Source organism: Engraulis encrasicolus, chromosome 6, assembly GCF_034702125.1.
Source record: "Engraulis encrasicolus isolate BLACKSEA-1 chromosome 6, IST_EnEncr_1.0, whole genome shotgun sequence".
NCBI classification, from domain to species: Eukaryota; Metazoa; Chordata; class Actinopteri; order Clupeiformes; family Engraulidae; genus Engraulis; species Engraulis encrasicolus.
The window spans coordinates 29,052,508-29,078,135 of record NC_085862.1 but is presented as its reverse complement, the minus strand read 5'-3'; the positions used below and the strand labels follow the sequence as shown (position 1 = coordinate 29,078,135).

Here is a 25,628-nt window from a genome sequence, read left to right as displayed (position 1 = left end):
GCAATATGGATATAATAAGGCAGCAAGACAAACGCAAACATATACAGTCAATTCAATGACAGCAATTTGCTGTCATCTACGAGCAGTCAGGTGAACCTGATGGGCTATATTCCAAGAACCTGTTTCAGTAGTAAATAACCTCAAGGTAGTGGTAAATCATCTAATAGAAGAACCTGGAGTCTTTTTTTTCTTTACTAAATGACACCAGCTGTGGGCTACCACTACCTGTAGGTTAACTTAGTCGGGTTTATCACTTAACCATGTTCTTGGAATGTCCCCCTGTGTTAGGAAGCACTGACTTGTCATGAAAACAGAACATGATAAAAGTGTGTGTGAGAGAGAGAGAGCGAGTGAGAGTGAGAGAGAGAGAGAGAGAGAGAGAGAGAGAGAGAGAGAGAGAGAGAGAGAGAGAGAGAGAGAGAGAGAGAGAGAGAGAGAGAGAGAGAGAAAACAGAGGGTCAGATAGGCATAGAGTTGATGAAATGCAGCCTGGCTCAACACAGCTAATACGTACAACCAATCAAGCTTTTATTGACACCTGAGAGAGTGTTCAAAATCCATCAGTTGCGCAAAAAGGACCAGCTTCAGCCAACACGAATGGACGGACGGACGGACGGACGAACTTGTCAAAAGCAGAGTTGAAATGTAAACAAAAGGCGACTAATAGCTGCATTCATTATGGCAAAAAAGTGTAATAGCTAAGATATTGAAGGACAAGGAAAAAATACAGAATCTCTCTGGAATTCAGCAAGTTGATGGATGGGAATTAACATTGTGCGTGTAGCCATTGTCTCAGAAGAGAATGGGGACAAAAAGAGAGGTGTGGAGTTGTGCAGGTAGGCAGACCGGCAGACCAGCAGAGCTTTGCTAGTAAAGAGGCGGGTTGTGGAGGTGAGCATGGAAGAAAGAAAGAAAGCGGGCTGGGGGCGGGTGGTGGCGGTGGGTAAAAAAAAAGGTGCTTGTTGTGATTATTGCTGGAGCGTGTTATGTTACAGAAGTTCTTCTGTGGAGGGGTTGATAGGAGGAGCTGGAGAGTTGCGGGGCCGGTAGGGGGGAGTCAAGGAGGAGGAGCAGGAGGAGGAGGAGGTGGAGGTGGGGGCTACAATCCTGGGCATTGTTCTGGAGGTGCTCCCGCTCCTATCCCCCCTTCCTCCCCCCCTCCAGCGGCTCTGGAGGATTCTCTGCCGGGCCTGACCCTGATAAGGGGCGCGGATGCTGTTTCAGGAAGCTGGATGCTCCCCTCTGGAGATAGGCCCGCTCCTGCTGAAAGAGACCTCCTCACTTCCTACTCGACAGGCTGCCTGGAAAAGAGGAGGAACACAGAGGTGGAAAAGAGGAATGAGTGCGTGTGCGTGTGACATGTGTCTTATGAAAGAGAGAGAGAGAGAGAGAGAGAGAGAGAGAGAGAGAGAGAGAGAGAGAGAGAGAGAGAGAGAGAGAGAGAGAGAGAGAGAGAGAGAGAGAGAGAGAGAGAGAGAGAGAGAGAGAGAGAGAGAGAGAGAGAGAGAGATGGAGGGATGGAATGTGTGTTCATATGGTAACATGGTATTGCATGTTCTTTTACAAATGTCAGCATTGAGTGAGTTAAAGGACAACATTTTAGCATTTAACCCTTTGAGGAGTACCATCACAAATATGTTGAGTTCTCATTATGATGTCATAAGGACTTTGCAAACATTTTAACAAAGACTTCTATGGGAGCTGTAGAAGTAAAATTCTAGATAAACTAGGAAAAAGTCCTTACTCCTCAAAGGGTCAGATGGCTAGCTTTACACAGACACAATAATGCAACACATCTCATTTACAATGTTTTGGTCTCTGACCTTCATAAAATGTGAATAACGATACCACAAAATGGTCAGTGTGGTAGTTTTTTTCTGACGCAGACAACAATGAAGTAGAAATGGAAAGCTTTTACATTATTGTTAAAATGAATAGTGCAAAGAGACAGAATACGAAGCAGCCCTCGATGCAATATATAAGCACTGTAACGGCACTGCAAGCAGCATACAGAGTAGTGTACTGAGTGCAGGTCATTCCATTCCAGTTCTAAGTGCAACTTAAGAGTTCAGTTTGCTGACTCCCAGTCAAGACTGTTCTCTGTTGTTCCCCAGTGGTGGAACGGTCTCCCAGAGGCAGCAAGACTAAACAAATCTCTTGCAGCCTTCAAGAAGCAAATAAAGACTCTCCTCTTTCGTGGCTATGTACAACACTAATGCTTGAGCTTCCCTATCCCCAGGCCAGACTCTTGACATGATGTGCATTGTGTGTGTGTACTCTTCTTTACATAAGAAAAAAAAAATAAATAAATAAACCTTCTTTGCATCTGCACTTGTTGTTCTGTATATTTCCTGTGGACTTCATCTGCTTGTGATGTTGTATCTGCTAGTGATGCGCTTTGGCAATGAAGCTTTCTTTGTTCTGTCTGGTATGTATGGACATGGAAGTGTCTGCCAGAAGGCAACAGGTTGAAAAAATGGAGATTAGGTGAACCTTAATTTATCCGTGAAAGTGAAAAGCACTACAGTATAAAAAAAGACGCTTCGTCTAAAGCCACTGCTGCCAAAGCTCATGAAAGGAACCTTTATAGATAAGAAGAGAGATTAACATCCGTGTGTACTCAACACTAGCACTAATGAGGTAGCAGGTAGCTGAGGCTTTGATGGAGAGAGTTAATGACGTACACTGACGGGTGGGTGGCCGTAAACCAATGTGAACAAATTAATAATAAAAAAAAAACCTGCACAGCAAACACGGCATTGTCCCTACGTCAAAAAAAGAGGCAAGGTCAGCAAACAGGCTAAGGACCAAATAACAACCATCTTGGTCTTGGTAGGTTTGCTCCTAAAGGAGTGTTCCTTCCAGTGCCTCTGAGCCACGTGGCATTTACAATGTCCTACAGCGTCTGGGTTTTTAAGTCTTAAAGCAAATATGGTCTTTATCTTACTCAGCTCCCACATGGGAAGGAGAGAGAGAGAGAGAGAGAGAGAGAGAGAGAGAGAGAGAGAGAGAGAGAGAGAGGGAGAGAGAGAGAAAGAAAGAGAGAGAGAGAGAGACAGAGAGAGAGGCAGAGAGGCAGAGAGAGTGAGTTTGGTCCTATGCCCTGTAGTTTAGAGAGATAAAGTAGCCAGACCACATCAGTTTACTGAGCGTAATGATTCCTAAACATATTGCGGGGGCACCATCTGTCTGTACATTAGCGTAATGTAATGGCCTTTCCGGTCAGGGCTCCTTGGCCAAGGCCGGAGGTAATCGCTCCCAAATGCAATAAAGGCCGATGGGGAGAGGAGAGGGGGGAGAGCAGTGATGTTATCGGCCGCGTACTGTGGGGAGGACCAGACCACTTTGGGAACCACACGGGAAGATGAAAGAAAACTCTTTTCCATTTTTTTTTTTTTAAACTCTTTTTCTTCTTCCGTTCTTATCTGTATAATAGTCCACTGGAGTAAAACAGTAAAAAAAGAAAAGAAAAAAGAGCTGCCATCATCTAATCAGCCGTAAGTCAAAGGATGCTGTGTCAGGAGAGATGATAATTAGGAGGGGTTGTGTACACTTGCATACAGACCATTCAACTTCCAAATCATTGCCTGACAGTATGTAATCCATTACGCCGGTGGCACTGGTCTAGGATGACATCATCAACAATAAAAGAAATGCTATATCTTAAAGGCCATTTCGCCAATTATGTTACGATGTTCCCATGAATCAACAATTTTCAGGAAAAATAAAGTCTTACGACACAGGGTCTTTGAGTTTAGGGTCGGGCAAGTATAAAAACAAACAAACCACAACAACATCAAAGTCATTACGTTTAAACACTCTTCGATGGCAATCTTTGTCCCCTTATGTTCTGACAGCCACACAATTATAAAACTAATACATCGGCCAAGCTGGCAAGATGTTCGACCATATGATGACCTGGAATTTCTTTAAAAAGCTACCCACATCCCAGTAAACACTGGGATTTCACTTTACGAGGCTAATCACAACCTATGGGATATCAAGCGCTACCTATAAGGGCCATGGTTTAAATTGAGATGAAAGTGGCCGCCCGTGACGAGGGCCGCGCACGATTCCAGGTTAGTACAACATTGAAATCCCTGCTCTGGGCATGAGGACCTCCTGATGTAACCCAAGGCCTCCTTATGCAACCCGATACCCTGGGAGTACCTGGCTGGATGGTATTTTACAATGCCTGTTACGGTCAACTGGCCTCCTATATTTGTCAGATTTTTTTCTTTTTGTTCTTTCAACCATTGGAGACTCCAGGGCTGGTGTGACCAGCACAGTGCTTTGCCAAGGGAGACCAGCAATGACTATAAAACACAGACCGCTGGCTAATCCTTTCTCAAACCCCACTCCCTCTTCTGCTGTATGACTAATGTTTCAAAGGCTCATAGGGGACGGACAGACGTACGAGATTGCCAAATCGAGGGATCAAAACCACACCTCACAGTCGGATGTAGACATAATCATGGCCTTGGGGTGTGAAACTGAATGAATAAGAATCTAGAAAAGAAAAAGAAATTTCAAGGCTCATGTGCATCTTATCCCAATCCTTTCCCATGTCACCCACGCTAACTCTTGAGTGATGTTAAATGGAGTTTTAGCATGTATGTGTAGTTCAGATTCCCAACCTTTTTTTGAACAAACACGCTGACCCCCTTGACCTTATCATAAGCCTGCCAACGCCCCTCTTAGTATTTAAATCCATCACTGTTACTTGTCCTGTCTTGCACTTTGATGTCAGTCTGTAAATGTCAGTCCTGTGTATGTCTTTTGTCCTTTCATGGTGAGAAATGTAATTTCAATTTCCTTGTATGACCTGTGCATATGAAGAAACTGACATTAAAAGCTGACTTGACTGGACTTAAAATAAAATAGGCTAATGCCCCCAATCGCAACTGAGCATCCCCCCTCTCCACTGTATCCTTCTCATTCTCAATAATTACATTCTACCATCATGTAGTGTTGAAACACATAAAAACAGTGAAATAAAACTACCTATGTACTCTATTAGCAACGCATATTAAGTATATTTTTTTTATGTTTCTCGCAGAGTAAACATTTACATTATGTAATGTCCTTCTTACAATCACTGTGAAACAACCCCCCCCCCCCCCCCCACACACACACACACACACGCTGGCTACCTTATACTCTAATATGATTTTGTAAGGTACAACTAAAACGCATCATGTGGTGGTGAAATCTAATTACTGATGTTGGTCCACACCGCACCCATCAATGTAAAGTGCACACAATAGACCTCACGGATACCGGACTGCTAGGAAGGCACACACCGCTAAAGCAAACTAAAGCTGCTGACAATACAGGTTTGCTTTTGTTGGGCTTGTTTGCTTGGCCGTCCAGTGCAATTATAGTTTTAAGAACGTGAAGGGCTCCTGTCACGGGCAGTGTTGCCAGATGTGTCTGTCCAAATCCTGCCCAAAAGCTTCTCAAAAAACGCCAAAATGTGCTAAATTCCGCCCAAATTCAACAAATTAATTTGACTTCTATGGGCCCAAAACGGCTGAAGAAAAAAAAACGCCAAATGGCCAATTTTTCAGTTTTTTATCCGCAGACGCTCATCCCAAGTAGCCCAACTGGGCGGGCACCCGCCCAATCTGGCAACACTGGGCACGGGAGGTCTGACAAGTACAGCTTTCCTCATGTCAAACCCTCTTCAGAATATACTATATAATACAAGAGGAAAATAATTGACAACAACAAATGAGCTAAACCGATCATTAGAAATATAGTAGTCCACTACGTAAAGCTTTTATGTAACATGGCTGATGTTCTTTTCATCTAGTTATTCATGACACCTTGGGAAAATGAACAAGGTGTTTCTTTACACTGCTTGAATACGAGCAGGGGTGGTTAGGGCCAATAAAACCTTTATCAATAATATTTCACTGACACCCATAATTCTAAACACTGAAAAGGGATGCCTGACCACTAATCATCTAATTCAGTTCTTCGTTGGGAAACTGCCACCTGGCTGCCACTTCTCACTTAGCCTGGGCAATAAATTGAACAACATATCAAACCCACAATCGTGGCCATGCCTTAAGATATTGTCATAACCTGGATGGCAATGAGGTTATAGCATAACAAAAGACTGTGTATATTATAGTAGTGTAGTACTATAGTACGGTAAAAAAAAAATCTATTCCATCTATTCAATGATTAGTACAGTGTTTCAGTGACGGAACAACGTTATACTCATGAACGGCGTGACGTTTTCCATGTGCGTTACGCCCATTTGTGGGGGAAAGCAATCCATACAAGTCAATTGGTGATGTTGGGGTTTAATAAACGAAAAATACGGACCTGTAGACTAGCGTTGTTCACGCGCAACATGACGAAAACGTGTTCTGTTGCCGGCTATTCAAATAATATAGCCAAACAGCCGTGGCTGAAGCATGGAATGTGTTCATTTAGGTTAACCGATGTAGCATGTAAGTCAATGAGACATTCGGTTTGTTTTCACCCATAAAGGGGCGTAGCGCAAATTTAAGAGCAAAGTACCCGGATGGCCGTTCATGAGTATAAGGCTACTCAACAGATGGTTTGAATTATCAGTCATTAATATCCGTGATTTTTTGTTTGTTCTTCGAGTACTGTTCTTTAAAAGCACACATCAACATGTATTGTCCAGCTCAGTAATTGAAAGGCCATTTAATTTGAAATTATATTGTCCAGTTGGGATCAAGGAATCGACATCAGGTAATAAAATGTGGATGACACACTTTGATGAAGACTTTGATGAGGACACTATTTTGAAACGTCAGTCTCGCATATGAACTGAAATTTCAAACATCCACGTCCGAGTTGCTACTTTCATAACAATCAGATTAGGTTTCTGCCCGAATCACCCATACATATACCCATCGCCATACAGTGCGAGCATACTTGTAGTTAACAAGCATGGTTATCATTTTGCATGCATTTAAATAGGCACACTAATGTTTTACTGTGTAAGTAGACATAATGATTAGGTGTGGCAGTATGCACCACCTTTATAAAACCGTCCTTGTATGAAAGGCTTAAATATGTAAATCTAAGTTGCACGCATGCATGCATGGTTGGCATTTGATTTGTATTTATACGTGTGTGCCAATGTGTACTTTACTATGTAAATAGATATACTGATTAGGTGTAGTAATAAGCACTGTCAACAGTACAGGACTACAGTATGAGTCAGACTATGAATCAGCAACTTATTACTGGGGGCAGAGATCGACGTGTGGCACCCTCTCCTACATTAAGTGACAGGAAGCACCTACAGCGCCAGCTGTCAGCATCGGCCCTCGTGTTCGACCTCCTTGCGTGAAGACGGAGTGTTAAGACCAGAATGTCTACCTGTGCAAGTCCACCGAGGCACATAATTATTAGCCTGATTATCATCGACTTTCAAATCTCTTCGAGACTTGGTCTGACCAAGAGCATTACAATGAACTTTTCCCAAACAGCATGGTTGACTCACTTGGTTTGCTACTGGTTGTTTGCTTCCCGACAAAGTGGGAGGAGTTCTCAATTTTTCTGGAGCACAGAAACAATATTTGTATTGCTCCTGGGCTGACTAGAAGCAACACTGAATGCTTGTGTGGCCTGACTACATAATTATACCACTACTAACATACATGGACAATGTGCTTCCAGACAATCTCCGCGATCTACAAGAGACGCAAACCCTTCTACCAGACCTACCAACACTGAACTAGGAGCCAGCCCTCTTCCTCCTGTGGTCACATACCCTTGTAATCCATGCAAACTGTCTCCTACTCGCCTTCTCACCTACTAATTTGCATCAGTGGTCGCCTCTGCCTTGCCTCCTCCCATAACACTCTTCTCACTAGATGTTGATGCTGCTAGTGCAGGGGTTCCCAACCTTTCTGGGTCAGAGGGCTACCGAGGGCTACCCGAGGGCTACTGAGCGCTACCCGAGGGCTACTTTTGTTAAAAATCCTCTACTGATGTCTTGCCATCATTCCCAAATCACACTAAGTTGAATGATAATTTGCTTATAAGTTATAAGAAAATATTCTTCATAGGCTATAAGGAATTAATTTCATATTTAAATTAATAAAAGCATTAACTGTGACTAAAATCTTGTAGTCGTGACTGCTTATTAACATCCTTGGTGGGTACCTCAGAAGCTCCTGGAGGACTACCTGGCGCCCACGGGCACCACGTTGGTGATGCCTAGTGAGTTGCTGAGCTCAGGGTACCTCAGTCATGGAAGAGGATGGGGAGGGCACTGGTTAATTACTCCCCTCACCAACCTGGCGGGTCGTGCGTCGAACCGGCAACCATTGGGCTACAAGTCTGATGCCCTAACTGCTTACCCATGACTGCCCTACAGACAAGACTACAGACTCACGTAAACGGTTTTCTACCTTCAAAACATTGCTCAACCCCCCTACCCCTCGTGCTGTCACAGATTTCAACCCTGACACCTTTGCCACCTTTTACACAGTGCTGTTCAACATACAGAAAACCAGACGCTACCTGACCCAACACACAGCACAACTACTGGTTCAGGCCATGGTTATCTCCTCCCTAAATAAATGTGACACCCTGCTGGCAGGTGGTCTCCCTGCTTGTGCAATAAAACTACTGCAGATGGTCTAGAAGACAGCAACACGTTTGGTATTCACTCAACCCCAAAAGGCCTATGTTAGTCTTTATTTATTTATTTTTTAACTCTATTGATGACAGGATAGTATGAGAGGTGGACAGGAAGTGAATAGGGAGAGATGGGGTGGTGTCGGCAAATGGCTGGGTTTCTAATAATGCAAAGCCTAATGCAAATAGGTGGAGTGTCCCTTTAAAATCAAATAAAAAAATACTAACCCTGCTAGGCATTTGCATTTATGGTTTTGCAGACTTCCTGTGCTCTTTCTACCTGCAAGTGTTGTATGCCATGATTGTGTCCTCGATTGTCAGCTGCTTTGGATAAAAGTGTCTGCCAAATGTAATGTGTCTGCTTGTACATGTGTGTATATTTGTGCCTACAGTATGTGTGCGTCTGCATGTGCGTGTATAAGTGGACATCAATTTGGTGTCTGCTTGTCTTTGTGTGTGTGTGTGTGTGTGTGTGTGTGTGTGTGTGTGTGCATGTGTGTGTGTCTGCATGTGTGTGCAAGTGTGTGCAAGTGTGTCTGTGGGTTTGTGTGCAAGCCTGCGCATGTGCAAGAGTGTCTGTGGGTTTGTGTACAAGCCTGTCTGTGTATGTGTATGTGTGTCTGCCTGTTTGCTTGTGTGTAAGGCAGCGTGTCTGTATGTTTGTGTACAAGGCAGCATGTCTGTGTGTTTGTGTGCAAGGCAGCGTGCCTGTGTGTGTGCTTGACTCACTGAGCCGCTGGCTGCGTGCGTTGGAGCCTGTGGACCCAGGCCGGCTGCTCTGCTGGGGCTCGCACTGAGAGAACTGGGGGGCCAGCAGCGGGGAGGAGCGACGCCTCGCACCCGCGTCACTGTCGGGCGTCCGCGGAATCTTGGGCCGGCTTGCAAACGCAGGGACGGACTCACTGAAGGGGGGCATAGAGAGAGAAACATGTAGAAACATATGGTATGAAGATTTTCATTATTTCCCAGCAACAGAAACAAGTGCAGTTGACTGGCTCTACTCCTGACTCTTTGGACATTAAACTCCTTCACTGCAGAAGAAGAAAGAGAAACTGACCTTTGTGCGTATTAGAGAGACAATTTGCCTAGGCAACAGATACTCCCTTCAAACAAAACACACCAATGTGAACAAACATAAAAAAATAATGGAAGTAATTATATTTGACCGATAGGCGCATGTTTAGGCAAGAACCTGCAGGGTTAAGGAAGGGCACGGCTGTAAACTAATTAGGGGCGGTGGAAGGAAACGTGTGTGTGGTTTTGGAACACTTATAAAGTAGCAAAAAAATATTTGAATGTTTCACATTGAACAATTACTAACCAGATATATAGGAGAGTTTTAATTTGAGAAAGGCTACAAACATGAATTAGAGTGTGAGCAACTCATGATGAACAACAAGAGAAAAACAATATTCCAAATTATTGAGGCCAAGGCGAAGACCTTAAATGCCATAATGAAACTGTCGGTGGGGGAAAACAAAAGTTTCTCAGACAGCAATGTGTCAAGAAATCTGACTCTCTTTCTTATTTTGAGCAAAAAAAACCCCAACTGAATAATAAAAAAAAACTTGACCAAATGTTACATAAAGACATAGAGATGTGATGTCACGATAAAACGTACAGCTCAGAGCGCTGTAGCGTTAAACAGTAAAGAGTGCCTATTTGGCAGGGCCAGAGGAGGAAGGAGAGTGGAGCAGTGCAGTGTAGAGTAGAGTAGAGTAGGGAAGGGAAAGCGGAAGGGCCAACGGCAGGCAGTGGACCTGAAGGAGACATGCTATACATTCTTCACACAAGGCTGCATTCCTGGCCTCCTGGGACACCTTCCATTCAAACCCGGCTTCCCCCCCACCCACCATCCCCACTCCCAATAACATTACTGCAACATGGGGGCCGAGGACAGGTTCTGTCAGAGGGGCTGAAGGGTGTGTGCACGTGTGTGTGTGTCTGAGTAATGAGAGAGAGAGAGAGCGAGAGAGAGCGAGCGAGCGAGCGAGAGAGAGAGAGAGAGAGAGAGAGAGAGAGAGAGAGAGAGAGAGAGAGAGAGAGAGAGAGAGAGAGAGAGAGAGAGAGAGTGGGAGTGTGTGTGTGTGTGTGTGTGTGTGTGTGTGTGTGTGTGTGTGTGTGTGTGTGTGTGTGTGTGTGTGTGTGTGAACTGAGGTCTTTTCAGGGTGGAAAATCGGGTGTCTCATGGATGTCTTTCTGTTATTTCTAATTTATTTTCAGTGCATTTGACGTCGGAACGTTAAGTCTAATGCATTGAAAACAAATAAGAGAAAAACTGAAAAAGACATCCGTGTGGCACCAGATTCCCCCCCCCCTTTTTAAGTCATGTCTGGTCCTGCACTATTTGCACTGGATTGTCACTCTAGAAGCACACAGCATGTGTTCCCCTTTCTCTACAGGTCTTTTTAGGGTGGTTGAGTTTAATGTATGCAAGACCTGTAGCGGTGGTATGGAAGGACACTCTACTGCTCACACACACACACAGTGAGGTAGAGGTCTGTGTGTGTGTGTGTGCGTGTGTGTGGATCAATCAATCAATCAATCAGTTAGTCAGCTAAACACACACACACACACACACACACACACACACACACACACACACACACACACACACACACACACACACACACACACACACACACACACACACACACACACACACACACACACACACACACACACACACACCTCGAACTCACCCACCTGGGTGGCTGTGTGTGTGTGTGTGCGTGCGTGTGCGTGTGTGTGCGTGTGTGTGTGTGTGTGTGTGTGTTTAGCTGACTAACTGATTGATTGATTGATTGATTGATTGATTGGTATGCAGACAGTAGTTAAAGCTGCACTTCTGCATTTCTAGAAATACAGTCACTCCTCACCTCCACTCAACTGACCTTTACAGCGGCGTTTCAATGAACAAAAAATAGAGAAACAAAGCATACGTAGATACAGAGAGTGAGAGTGAGAGAGAGAGAGAGAGAGAGAGAGAGAGAGAGAGAGAGAGAGAGAGAGAGAGAGAGAGAGAGAGAGAAAGAAAGACATGAAGAATGCAAGCATGAAGAGAAGAATGCCGTAGCTAGATAGAGGGATAGATAGACAGACAGGTGAACAGATCGAAGAGGAGAGAGAGGGAGAGAGAGAAATGGACTGAGAGAGGTAAAGAAAGGGAGAGGACAGTGAGTGGTGGGCTGTCTAACAGAGGCCTGTACATTCTGTGGTGCCCACGCCACCCTTGGTGAGGAATATCACACGCTGAGGTGTCACGCGGCCACTGCACAGCGCAGTCCCAGCACAGCGCAGATATCAGGCAGCTCACAAGGGTCTACAGCTTCTGCATGTAGAATAGATAGTGCATGCACTACCTCTGTCATGCATGCGTGTGTGTGTGTGCGCGTGCTTATGTGTTTACCTACCTCCGTATCCTAGAGATTTGCAGATTTGTAAGTGCACGTGTGTGTGCGTGTGTGTGTGTGTGTGTGCGCGTGCGTGCGCGTGCGTGTGTATGGCACAACTGCTGGAGTATCCTGAAGAGCTGCTGTTTGTGTGTGCGTGTGACTGTGTGTGTGAAGGATGAGTCAGGGTGTCTGTGTCTTGGGATCCTGCAAAGCATACTGGTATGGTAAGTGGGTGGCAGGGGAGGTTGTGTGTGTATGTGTGTGCGTGTGTACCTGCTGGAGTGTCCGTTGGTGGGCGGCTGGGGATGCTGTGCCCCCCCCACTAGCTCCTCCAGTCCAGACTCCTGGGACGAACGCCAGCACTCCGACTCAGACACTGCAGGGGGCCCAGAAATATCACACATCATTAGAGCTACACGCACAGACATTACATGGAGATGATTATACACCATACGCACGCACGCCGCGCACACACACACAGACACATACACAATGTATTTGAACTTATGCACTCCAGTGTATTAACTCACATGCACTTAATAGTATGCAATATACTTTGAACACTCATCACATATCTCTCTCTCTCGCTCTCTCTCGACAAACTAATACAGCAGTACACTCTGAACCCATGCCCTCACGTGTGTATGCATTCATATGCATACACTAAACCCAGACCTGCAAACTCGTCAAAGAAAAAAAGGTGACAGTCTCCAGCGGGCCTATCTCAGAGGCAACTTGAGCCAACATAGCCTACACCATGCAAGTAAAAAATATGAGGCAAATAGTTTATTTCACCTGATTCTCTTGCTCTTCAAAGCACTTTGAACTACCATTATCTATTAACTATAGTATAAGGGAAAGTCCTATAGAAGATATTTATTTGTTTAGAAATCATAACACGCTGATAGGTCAGCCCGAGACTGTTGCAAGCCAACAGAGAAATGTGTACCCGTAAACAAACTCACTCTGCTGTCTGCTTTCGGCTTTTGCCGTAATGGTTGTTGGTTGGCAGGACCCCCCCCCCAAAAAAACTCTCTGGTTCTACATGATTCACGTGAATGACCTAATTGGCCAGGAAAAAGGTGACTGTCACCAAAAGGTGACGAGTTTGCAGGTATGTTAACTGCACAAATTCACAACACCAACATGTCTACACACGCACACATGCACGCATGACAGCCAAAGAGCAGGAGGCCAGTGGTGTTATCAGGAAAGACAAAGAGAACAGACACCTGCACTCACTTTCTTACTGAGGAGCACAGTGAGGGTCGTTGGGAAAAGAGGGAGACACACACAAAGAGAGATAACGTGTGTGCGTGCACGTGAGTGTGTGTGTGTGTGTGTGTGTGTGTGTAGTGGTCATAATTTTACCTGCTGGAATGCAAACTGGTATGGTATGTTTGGTATGGTGTGTGTGTGTGTGTGTGTGTGTGTCTTTCTGTGTAAAAGGCTGAGGCTGTCTTGCAGGGTGATGAGAGTTTGCTCAGAGGCCGCATGCAGGGGACAGAGTAGACATGGCCTCACCTGCTGCACTATTGGCAGGGGCTCTGAGGCAATATGAGCAGCTGGGCCCAGTGAGAGCAGCAGAGGCTTGCAAGGCCTCCCCGCTGCTCTCTTACATGACTGTGCTGCGCTGGGGGGGACGAGGAGGGAGGCCAGAGCATGGTGGCTAATACTAGTGTTTAACCCATTGACGCCTAAAGCACCTGCAAAAAACACCTGCTGAATGCTGTGTCCGTGTTGGGAAAGTTGCCCTCAGCCTATAAAAACCTAAATATCTCAGCCTCTGATGCCCATAAAAACATGAAATTGCATTTCCAACCCTAAGAACCTCATCATGCATTAGAATATGTTCATTCAGCTGCAACATACCCACATTTTTATTAAAAAGGCTAAAATCTCAAGAGCCTGAATGCAGCGTATATGTGTCTACAGGCATCAAAGGTCAAACAACATATGAGTCATCATCAGGGTAAAATGGGTTAATATCGGGGTGCATCGTGCATTACATGACAGGGAAAACCAGAAAAAAGGGGTTTAACAGGCAGCAGTCAAACTTAAAGAACTAAAATATTTTTAGCAGGTGGGCCCTACTGTGGTGCTAACGGTAGGGCACTCGTCTGCTGCGCTGCTGACCCGGGGCCGTCCCTTCCCTGTCTCTCTCTCCTCACTCACTTCCTGTCACGCCTTCACTGCCCTTCTCCTTCACATCTTAAAAATAAAGTCAAAAGACCAAAAACATATATTTAAAGAATGTAGGTGGGTCTAGTAAATAGATAACCCACAAGGAAAATTTAACTTGAAAGTAGACACTTTGGGGCCTGACCGGCACAGATTTTAATAATAAAACTTAGTGAACCCCACCACAGTTCTGAGGTTCTATCTTGCCACAAACGCACCCTAATGAAATGACCCAAAAGGACGCAAAACCCGTCTTTCAGATGTTTCGGGGGCCTCTAGTCCATCACCAGTGTTCCAAGTTCCCAGTGCTCTTGCCAGACCAAGAAGCAGCATATTGTCTGAATGGTTAGAGAAGGGAGTGTCAAATCCCTCAAAAGCTCTTCTACTCATGCACAGTTGATTCCGACTGGTTAGTGGCAGTACACAGTGGAGTCTTCATAATAGAGGTGCACCCACACTGACTGCAAACTGACCCTAATTGACCCCACCCCAACTGACTGGGTTGTGGTTGATGGCAACTGGCAGGACAAAAACACACATTCATACAATACTTTCCCAGGGTTTTAGCCAAATTACCCGCACCTCTCCTGTGCCAACATGCCAGGTGCTGCACAGTCAGTAATAGTGAGACATGCAAATGTGCACTTACTGACTTCATTTACACTACCGTGAGAGAATAATTTGTTTAGCCATCGACACAGCAGTCAGACAAACTGAGACCATCAAGTACTAATAATGTTTTTCATTTTTAGTAAGAAAAAGGCTGGTTCAAAGTACTTTTCTCTCAGTGTTGGATTATGGGGATACAATTTATATGCATGCGCCCTTATATCTCCTCAAGAAGCTGGATGCAGTTTATCATTCTGCATTGCGATTTGTAGAAACCCACCATTGTGATCTGTACTCTAAAGTCCAATGGCCATCCTTGTATTTAAGGCGTAAATTGCATATGTTACTTTTTATTGCAAAGGCACTGTTGGGCAAACTTCCCTATTATATCTGTAATTTATTGACTTTTTGTACTTTATCTTATGGCACACGTTCCTCACACAAGTTAGTACTACAGTCTTGTACTCCTCGCACTGAATTAGGGAAAACAGGCTTTTCTTTTTATGCCCCATACCTATGGAATGAGTTGCAGAAGATATTATGTATGGACTCTCTGCCCTCATTAGAGACTTTTAAGAGGGAAATGAATACAGTATACACAGAGGAGTGTCATTGTTTCTGACTATGCAGCACATAGGCTACTTTTTATCTCATAATATGTTTTATGTAGACTTATTCTTCTTGATGTGTTTTTTTGTACATTTATTTTCCTTTTTAACTATGTGTTTGTCCGTGTCTGTAACAATATGTATGCTGCCATTTTGACCAGGACTCCCTGGCAGAAGAGACTCTAGTTTCAATGGGACAATCCTGGCTAATTAAAGGATAAATTAAATGAAATGAAAATGAATAATCCACGACACACACACACACACACACACACACACACACACACACACACACACACACACACACACACACACACACACACACACACACACACACACACACACACACACACACACACACACACACACACACACACACACACACTCACTATCAGATAGTTCTCATACAAGCCCATAGGCCCACTCCTCACCCACTTGACACCATTAACACATGCACAGGACAAACTGTGCACAGCCCACAGCCCACAGCCTCCAGCCCCGGGTTCATCTTCATACGGGAGTGTCAAGTGGCCCCAGGGACAACGGCTACGTCAATGCCACCAGCAGCACACAGGCAGGAGGAGGGGGGGGCACAGAATGTGACACCCCTTTCCAAGTGGCAAGTCCTTCAGATGTTGAGGGTGGGAAACCTAGCTTCAGTTTTTTTTTTAAACCCTGCTAGTTGTGATGGGTCACCGCTCATCTGTTTTGAAGGTGCAGGATTCAATTGAAGTTGCTGTACAAAAGAAAACAATCCGCTCACTTCAGGTCTTTTTTGTGCAAAGCTTTACATGACTTGCTAGCTTTCGGTCCTTAGACCTTCATCAGGCAGAGCCTCTGCTAGTAAGAAAACCCTACAATTTATTTGATGGTCCATCTTGAAGTTAACAGCTCCTAATGGCCACACAGGACACCAGACAAGCCTCAACCTACCTCTATCTGCATTAAAAGTGCACTAGTGGCAGGCCCTACCATGGCTCTAACGGTAGGGCACAGGGCTGCCACCGGCGACCCGTGTTCAATTCCGGCCTGGGTCATTTGCCCAACTTTCCCCCATCTCTCTTCCCCTGTTCACATCTTGTCTGCTCTCACATTGTCCTATCAGCAAATGAAGGTCCAAAAATCAAATAAATAAATCTTTAAAAAAAAAGAGAAAAGTGCGCTGGAAGAGGAAGTAGTAGCACTACATGGCAGGGGTTTTCCCTGTTTTAAGACGCCAGGTTTGATGGATGTGTTTAGTAGAGATGCACCGGATCCGGATCCGGTTCCGGATCCGGCAGGATAATAGGGTTTTTCACAGGATCCGGGTCCGGCAGGATCTTAAGCAGTGGATCCGGTATCCGGCATGTTACCTAAAAATCAGGATCAGGTGCATGTCTAGTCTAGGCTTTTCAGTCAGTCTTTCACAACCCCAATCACTGCATGGAGTGAAAGCCCTTTGCAAGCGGCCGTTGCAGGCAGTGTGGCAGTAAGCCAATGAATCTAAAAAATAGTTTGAGCCAACACAATAAAAAGGGCCCACGTGTGCAAGTAGACTATATGTTTCAACCCTTTTGTAGGATCCGGTATCCAGTTCCGGATCCGGCAGGATCTTAAGCAGCGGATCCGGTATCCGGCAGGATCCTAAAAATCAGGATCCGGTGCATCTCTAGTGTTTATATGAGATTGAAGAACAAGCTTCGTAGTTTGCGGATACGCCTGCTGAATGGACAGGATCCAAAACCAACATACAGGCTAACACAACAGTTAGATGCTTCATTTCACCTCAATGGACGATGTGTAAATATGGACAGTGCACACACAGTGCATACATGGTGCAAAACCATTGCTCTGTCTTTCATTTACAACACCTAACCCCTCAGGCACACTATTGTTTTGTGCAGCGGTTCTCAACCTTTTTTGTACAAACTCCCCCTGTGCCTCATCATAAGCCTCCGAACGCACCCTTGACCTAATCACAAGCCTGCCAATGAGCTTTTTAAAAATAGAAAATAAGATCGTATTTAAAAAAATAAAATGAACTAATGCCCCCCAATGGCAACTAAGCAAAGCCCCCTCTCAGCTGTATCCTTCCAAACGTCCCCGTAGGGGTGCTGAACTCCCCCTGGGGGTCTGTAGAGCCCTGTTGAGAAATACTACTTTAGTGCCATACAATTTGGAAATTGCCACAAGGAAAAGTCTGACACCTTCATTTCTGCTCATCTACATATTTTTATAGAGATGTCTGTTATTGTATCTTTACTAAGTTTAGCAAGTTAAGCGAATATGGCACTTCCTCTTCCTCTAGTCCAGAAGCTACCCTAGCGTTCAGATCCAAAGCGACCTCAACCAGGACATTCCAAACTGTCTGGAGTTTGAATCCCACACTTTCCTCTCCCTACACCTCCATCCATACATTACATTACATTGCACTTAGCTGATGCTTTCATTTATTCAAAGCGACATACGACTATTATTATTTTCAGGGTATTGGTTACAGTCCCTGGAGCAATGTGGTGTTAGGTGCCTTGCTCAAGGGCACTTCAGCCATGGATGGAGATGTAGGGAGAGGTCAGGGGGGATTCGAACCTGCAACCCCTAGACTGAAAGTCCAACTCTCTAATCACTAGTGGTGTGGATTGGCACTGCCCTCACAATCCGATTCGATCATGATTCGGGAGGTAGCGATTCGATTCGATTCTCTGCGATTCGATCCGATTCAATTCTACAATGCATTGCAATGCATTACATTTCTACTGAAAGCAAAGCAAATGTTTCATCAGTCATGATGAGGCAATACAAGTAGTCAGATACTGAGCAACAATTTATTGGCTGTTTTCTGTATCAGTCTGGATCAGTCTGTATCAGTCTTGCAATGCTTTGAAGTACTTTTATTTAATTTAACATTCATTTGCTTCCGAAATATCCGCGGAAGTAATTGAAACTTAAAAAAATTGCTGCGTCGATTCTGGAACTTGCCGCATTGAATTTGATCGTCCATGCCCCGCATTGGATTGCATCGCCGGATCGATCATTGTTGACACCACTACTAACCACTAGGCCACGGCTGCCCCTTTAATACCCTTCAATACCCTGTAAAATAGCTGCAAGTCGCTTTGGATAAAAGCGTCAGCTAAGTGTAATGCAATGTAATGTAATGTAATGTAATGTGTGAGGATAGGTGTGTAGCAGGGGAGTGCTAGCATACAGTACCGAGTGTGCGGTGTAGGGAGTCTCCGGTGCTGGGCCGGCTGCCGCTCCTGGTGGGGGGGCGAGAGCCGAACCTGGAGGAGGGCAAGCTGTCCCGGCTCCGCTGCCGCATGAGGGGGGCATCTCCCTCTCGCCTGGAGTCTCTGCAGACACAGGAGAGATGGAGGGGAATGAATAAGAACATTACATAACATTAATAATAATCATTAATAATAACATTACATAACATTACATACATAACACTTTCCTAAACGCTCATTTGCATTTAAGACACCTTAAATTAAACGAAATGCTGTGCAAGTTAAATCAGAACTTTAAGGGGCATTTTTTACACTGGATACGTCAACTGGCAACACTCAATATTTGACTGAATGATTTAAGACCTTGGACTACTTCTCAGCATTCAAATTGTGTGGTTATGATGTTTGAGGCGATGTGGTTATGATAATGTTATATGTCTGTCTGCCAGGTCTTTGCATTGTTATGGAGTAGAAGGTCTGCCCTCAAAAGGTTCTGCCACTATCTTTGTCCTCTCTGTATTTGCGATTACCAAATGCTCCTCAACGGTCTCTGCAAACGTTCGGTCAATTGTTTGGCTCATCAATTCAGGGAAGCCAACACTGCAGACAAAAGGCCTTGAGAGAGGTCACAAAAGGGAGAACTTGAGACAGTGGGCCAAGACAATTGTTAAATTTGAGGTCATCCTTGCTGTCCTCAATCTGTGTAAGTGAGAGGTGGGCATAAAAGGCCTACACTTAAACTTGAAATGCACTTAAGAGTGCAGACCTCCCCCAAGGAAGCTGTTTGATAGAACAACTGACTATGACTATGACTATACTACTGACTATGTTACACCCGATTTCTTTTAGAGGTAGAAACTGGAATGTCAAAATTCACCCTGTCCGACAATGAGGAAACCTTTAAAAGAAATACTGATACCAAAATTGAATCACTTGTTCCTTTTGTCATTTCCAACAACTCCACAAAGGTTCATCAAAATCTGTGCATAACTTTTTGAGCTATCCTGCTGACATTCAGACCAACAAACAACAGACAGACCAACGCGGCCGAAAACATGGACTCCTTGGTGGAGGTAAATTAGTTCATCAGTCATTGCTATGACACAGTTGGTCAGGTACCTAGTTACCTGGTCACAGTTTTCCTTCCTTCCTTCCCATAAAAAAACACTGAAATACATCACTTATGAGAGTGGTGGAGGGGGGATGTTTCAGTTACCAGCCCCCTTCCCCTCTGGAACATCCTAAACAGCAGAGACGACCTTAAAAGTAAGCCAGAGCAGGTTCTGTGTCCACCTTTTGTTTGGTAGAGCACACAGTGGAGCGATAAGATCAAATGACCCGTTACAATAGGTGGGAATGTATTACCATGGCGATGGAAATGATTCACTATGACCCAGGTAGCCGGGTGGGTTTCACAAGGCTGAGCAGCAGAACCAAACAAAACTTGGCCCAAAAATAGGTCAGCCCTCCTCAGCGGAGGCCACACGTTCACATTCCAAAGCTACTGGCAGTGTTTCGGGTAACCATTTAAAAGTTAATTGACTAACTGTGTGTGATGAATGTGTGGCTGGGGTGTGTGTGTGTGTGTGTGTGTGTGTGTGTGTGTGTGTGTGTGTGTGTGTGTGTGTGTGTGTGTGTGTGTGTGTGTGTGTGTGTGTGTGTGTGTGTGTGTGTGTGTGTGTGTGTGTGTGTGCCATACGAGTCAGTTTGCCTGCTTTCTATTTTTTTTTAGAAATATTTTTTGGGGCCTTCTGGGTCTTCATTTTCCGGAATCGATCCCAGGTTGCCGGTGAAGCAGTTAAGCACTGAAAATCTAGTAGGCCCTCAACAACCACAGGTAACAACTGCAGAAATAATCTCTAGCTTACAGCGTTAAAACATGACCCCCGTTACCAGAATGGCAATTACCAAGTCGTAATGTATCACTAAAGGCCCTGTCGTTGTGATGTCATTTTTTTCAATGCAGATGACTGTGTTCCCCTGGTGGAAAAGGGCGCATTATGAGGCTACAGGAAATTGGAAAAAAACAAACAAAAAAAACCCTTGTGAAGTGCCTTTACAGTAAGGTGTGTGTGTGTGTGTGTGTGTGTGTGTGTGTGTGTGTGTGTGTGTGTGTGTGTGTGTGTGTGTGTGTGTGTGTGTGTGTGTGTGTGTGTGTGTGTGTGTGTGTGTGTGTGTGTGTGTGTGTGTGACAGAGAATGACAATACCCCCTCAAGAGAGACAAGACAACAAGAATCAAGGCGTGTTTGTTAACATCTGAAAAATGATACTGGTTCCGCTGAGAATATCCAAGTAAACCTCATAAACTAGTCTGCCAAATTGGAATAATTTGTATGGGCCTTTTGAGTGCACAGGAACAAGGAGAGCGTTGCATGGGTGCTGTGGATGTGTGTGTGCCTGAGTATGTGTCTGAGCATCACGGTCTCAAAGACAATTTGATACTGTGCAGTGCAACCAGACAATAACAACAGCCACAACAGCCAACTGATGAAGTTGAAGTGGAGTAATTACGTAATTTCAAGGAACAGACCATCCTTTTTGATTTTCACATATTTGCAGCTTTTCCCAGCATTATTAATGAATGTGCATATATTTCCTTCTCAGTGTTTTCAGTACTTAGATGTATTGGGTCAGAATTATTAGCATAGCTTAGCATAATCACTGGGAGTAACTGGTAACTTTAGCATCAAGCTGCAAGTGATCACTGGACGAAATTAAACTGCTGTTTTACATTCTGGTGAATTTTATATTCATTTTAAAGTGGTTTATAAGTACTTTTGATGATGTTGTATTTTGTACCATAGACTTGCATTGCTATACTTGATTTGGCTATAGGCCTACTGTTAAACGAGGCAATGAAAGCACATAGACAAAAATGATATGCACATTTATGAATAATGCTTGGAAATATATGAAAATCAAAAAAGGGTGGTCTGTTCCTTTAAAGTAGAAGTAAATTAATTGTGTGAGTATTACGTAGTTCAAACACTAATTATTCCAATGTACCTAATGAAGGTTTCTACTTTTCATTTTCTTCTTCTTCTGCTGAGGGACACCGTGGCAAGAGGATGGCCACATACTAGAGTTATTTCAATTGGTATGTTTAAGTTACATGAGACATTTAATTCCGAATGAACTCACTTTAATTCTGAATGAAGCTTAATTCCAATTTGAAAACGCCATGTAAACACTTCTTAATTCGGAATTAAATGAAAGATCAAAGTAAATTCGAGACAACTATTTAATTCGGAATTAAAACGGTCATGTAAATGTAGTGAATGACTTATCATCCATATGACTCTGACTAACAGTATCAGTCACCTGGAAGGCACAATTCTGAGCTGGTCTTTGGGGACCATTCCTCCAGTACATCAACAAGCCTCATATTGTGCTGTCTGATGTGTAGGTTTTGTTCTTGTTGTTGTTGTTGTTGTTTCTCTTTGTATGTTTGTTTTTGTTTTTTGTGTGAGGGATGTTTGTTCATTAAAAAAAAGAAAACTGTACATGTTTAAGAAAAGAGAATGGATGAGTGCATCTGTGGGGTAGTGTGAAAATATTCAGGTGCTCATCGGTTTCCAAAGTTGCAAACTTGTAGAGAGAGAGGGTCCGAGGAGTGCCTCGGAGCCTCTCTCTCTACAAAACTGTACATGTGTTGGGGAAAAAAAGTGTCAAATGCGAGGACCTGAGTCAAGTGCACCTGTTCTTCACCAACTGCCAAAACTGAAATAATAACCCCCAGACAGTGCCCTTCCCAAATAAATATCATGCACCACAACCACAGCACTGCATTAAATAGCAGGGGGCAAAAGCACTACCTGTTCTGATAGTGTTTGAGTAAGGTACGAGGTGAAATAACAACAATAATAACAACAGTAATACAACAGAAATGTACTGTATCCAGTGTCAGTACTACGATGGGTTACGCCCCCTCCGACACCCCACACAGGTGCGCCCAAAACGCTTGTAATAACTGACAATATAACAATGTTATATGATTTTTTACAATGTATAACGATTTTTCATTTGTAAAGATTTTAACATGTTTACATGTAGTTTGTGAGCGGTGCTCCGCAATGGTGCTGTCCCTCTCGGGTGCCACCCCGGGATATTGCCCGTCGGACCGCCCTGACTATCATATTTGTTTTAAGAAGTATCTGGAATCTAAACCAATTTCTAGTACCAGTGTGTCATTACTGTATATTCCAACATACTTTTATTCCTGTATTGTTAAACAATACCAGAGACGGTTTAGGTAGAGATGGGACAGTCGTTGCCATCTTGTTGACGCCTTCGGGGTGCTATTTCGCAATTAGTGAGACCAGATCTGAGAGTCAATGGAAAAAATGAATGGGGAAACTGAATATAGGACGGGAGGGAACCCAGCCGTTGTGAAAACCATATGGTTGAAACCACCGTGAAAAACTGATCAATCTAGACTACTTGGTTGTGTCATACGAGTCAAAATAAAGCTTTTTAAGCCACTTTTCTCACGTTTTTTTTGACAGAGCGCAGGCGCAGTAGTTCCATAACGGCACGAGAGCAACGGCTTTTCACAACTGAGCATGCGCATCATTTTGCGTGCGCCGATTCAGCCAGATGATTGGATCACTGGCAACGCAGCTCACACAGGCACATTGGCTCTTGTTACCAAAAAGGTGGGAGATGTGCGGGTAGATGCCATATTTGCGTTACGTATCTTCACCGCTAATTTCTATGGACACCTAACCATTCTGACATATCACCCCTTCCTGGAAAAAAAACTCTGACAATAACATTAAGACTGCCAATCTAAATTGACCATGGTTGGGCAAAGTATAACTGTTACAAAACATCATTCAAAGAAATTGAATTTAATTACATAATATCAATTAAAATAACTGTTTCAGATTAGTTTTTGTGAGGCCCTAAGGATATGCTGATCATGTAGATGTGCTTTCAAAACCAATTCCAGCACCTGTTCACTAGTAGTTTACCTAGCTTTGGGTGACGGCAAACATTTAGGCATTAAGGTGAGGTGTCTACTTCTGATCCAACTTGTCCCTATAAAAGTGTTGAAATGATAAACTATCCAAATAAATATATCATCCGAATTTATAGCAAGGTTGCCCAAAAGTGTTGCTCAAAACGTTGCCTAGTCTATCATCACTTTTAAGTATTTAAAAAGTGTCATAAATCCCAGGTGCTGCAGGCCATGAAAACAAGGGCACCAAACCATTCCAAGTAATAATATTAGCAGCACATCTGTAGTAGGCTAATTCTGCTACGTTGTAGAAAATAATGTATTGAAACCAGGGGTGGGCATAGATTAATTTGTTTAATCTAGATTAATCTCACTGTAATTATGAAATTTATCTAGATTAATCTATATTAAAATGGCTCATTCAGAATAGGCACGCTAGCGAAATAATTAAGCAATAAGCCACAAGAGGCCGTGGGTTATGCTCAATTGATAACAGGCAAAGGGGAGTGGGGCACGACGCGAAGCGCTACAAAAACTCAGCAAGGAGGCGATAAACACCGCAGGAATGACATGTCTTTGCAATCACACTGATACCCCAACCACAGATGGTGCAAAGATGTGCTCTTCTTGCAGACTCCCTACCCCAACTGCAACATATTCTCATTACCGACGTCGATGTGCTTGATCTAACTTGGACGCGCATAGAATCTTCAGGTGGAAGGTGTAGGTTTACGCTCGATTGACCACAGCTATCAGCCAATCAGAATCGAGAACCGGACTGCACAGTGTTAGATTGACAAAAAAAACCCTTGGGGGTTTCTTAAGACAGATGGCGCATTAGAACAGAGCTCATCTCTTTTTTTCCAAAATGCATCTCATCTTCAAAAAATGGTCATGTTTATACTTGGTGATGAAAAAAATCACTGCAATATTTGTAAAGTGTGTCGAATATGTTAGGAAGCATTCACAGTCATAAGCTACTGAAATTTAAAAATGTAAAAAACAGCGCTATAAGTTGTAGAGGCAAATACAGATAAATCTATCAAACATTTAAGCTATTTAACCAAAATGACTTCAACAATTCAGCATTTCTAATGAGGGAGAGAGAGAGAGAGAGGGAGGGAATCTGCCACTGACTCTTAAAAAGAGCAGCGGCTCCTTAAAAAGAGGGAGGAGCTGAGCGCAGCAGACACAGCAAAGTGCCCACAGCAGAGCGAGGCCACTTGATAGCTAGAACCTACAGCACTACGGCGATTTGGCCTAAACCTGACAGTTGTTCTCAGAGTTAGAATGCCAGAGGAAATGAAATGAATTCAGTTTGCCAAAAAAAATCAAGCGCGACAACCGTGAGGTTTATTACCGTCTGACATCTCACTGAGTCGCAAATGCAATCGCAACACAATTACACAAACATTCAGCGAGAGTAGATATTGACAGTTTCAGTTTGACAATCTTCAAAATGCATACCACACGGAATGTTTTGCAATTATGGCACAGGCAAGATTTCTGGGAGTTGTTTATGTGTTCCAATGCGTGAGGAAATGTAGGCTATGTCGGGCTGGTACTCACAATGTCTCCACCTCAAACAATAACGTCTCTCTAGTCTACCACTTATGAAACAATACCTACCACGGCAGACAGATTAATGTTTTCAGCATGAAAACACTGTTCATATTTAGTAGGTCTGCGGAAGCAACATGTGGAGAGGAGAAGCAACTGGAGTGCAGTCTGAACGCGTCTGTCAATCAAACAGATGTGACGTGCATACCCAAACTCCAAACCCATATTTTGAGAATAGATTAACGTGCAATATTTTCTTTATCGCGCGATAAGAGTCTCACATTATCGCAGCACGTTAACGCCGATAACGGCCCACCACTAATTGAAACACTAGAAGTGTGATGTGATTATTAACACTTCTGGTGGCACCAATCTAACAAAGAAAGCAGACAATAACATTGGGGTCACTGACGTAAGAGTGGTATTGGCAGAGGACGCGCTCAACTTCTTGGAAAACCGAAAAGCTTTTGG

The 25,628-nt window shown here is 43.9% G+C and overlaps 1 protein-coding gene across 2 annotated transcripts in view; it reads right to left on the bottom strand.

The window, feature by feature from the left end:
* Positions 1-504: 504 nt before the first annotated feature.
* Positions 505-25,628, bottom strand: part of LOC134451057 (lisH domain-containing protein ARMC9) — a 52,428-nt gene continuing 27,304 nt past the window's right edge. For both annotated transcript variants that reach the window (XM_063201201.1, XM_063201202.1), the window contains 4 exons: positions 18,620-18,759; positions 12,303-12,405; positions 9,364-9,536; positions 505-1,301 (listed from right to left, as the gene is read on the bottom strand). In XM_063201201.1, coding sequence (XP_063057271.1) covers positions 1,279-1,301; positions 9,364-9,536; positions 12,303-12,405; positions 18,620-18,759 — 439 coding nt within the window. In that variant the 3' untranslated portion in view covers positions 505-1,278. The remainder of the gene's footprint in view (positions 1,302-9,363; positions 9,537-12,302; positions 12,406-18,619; positions 18,760-25,628) is intronic.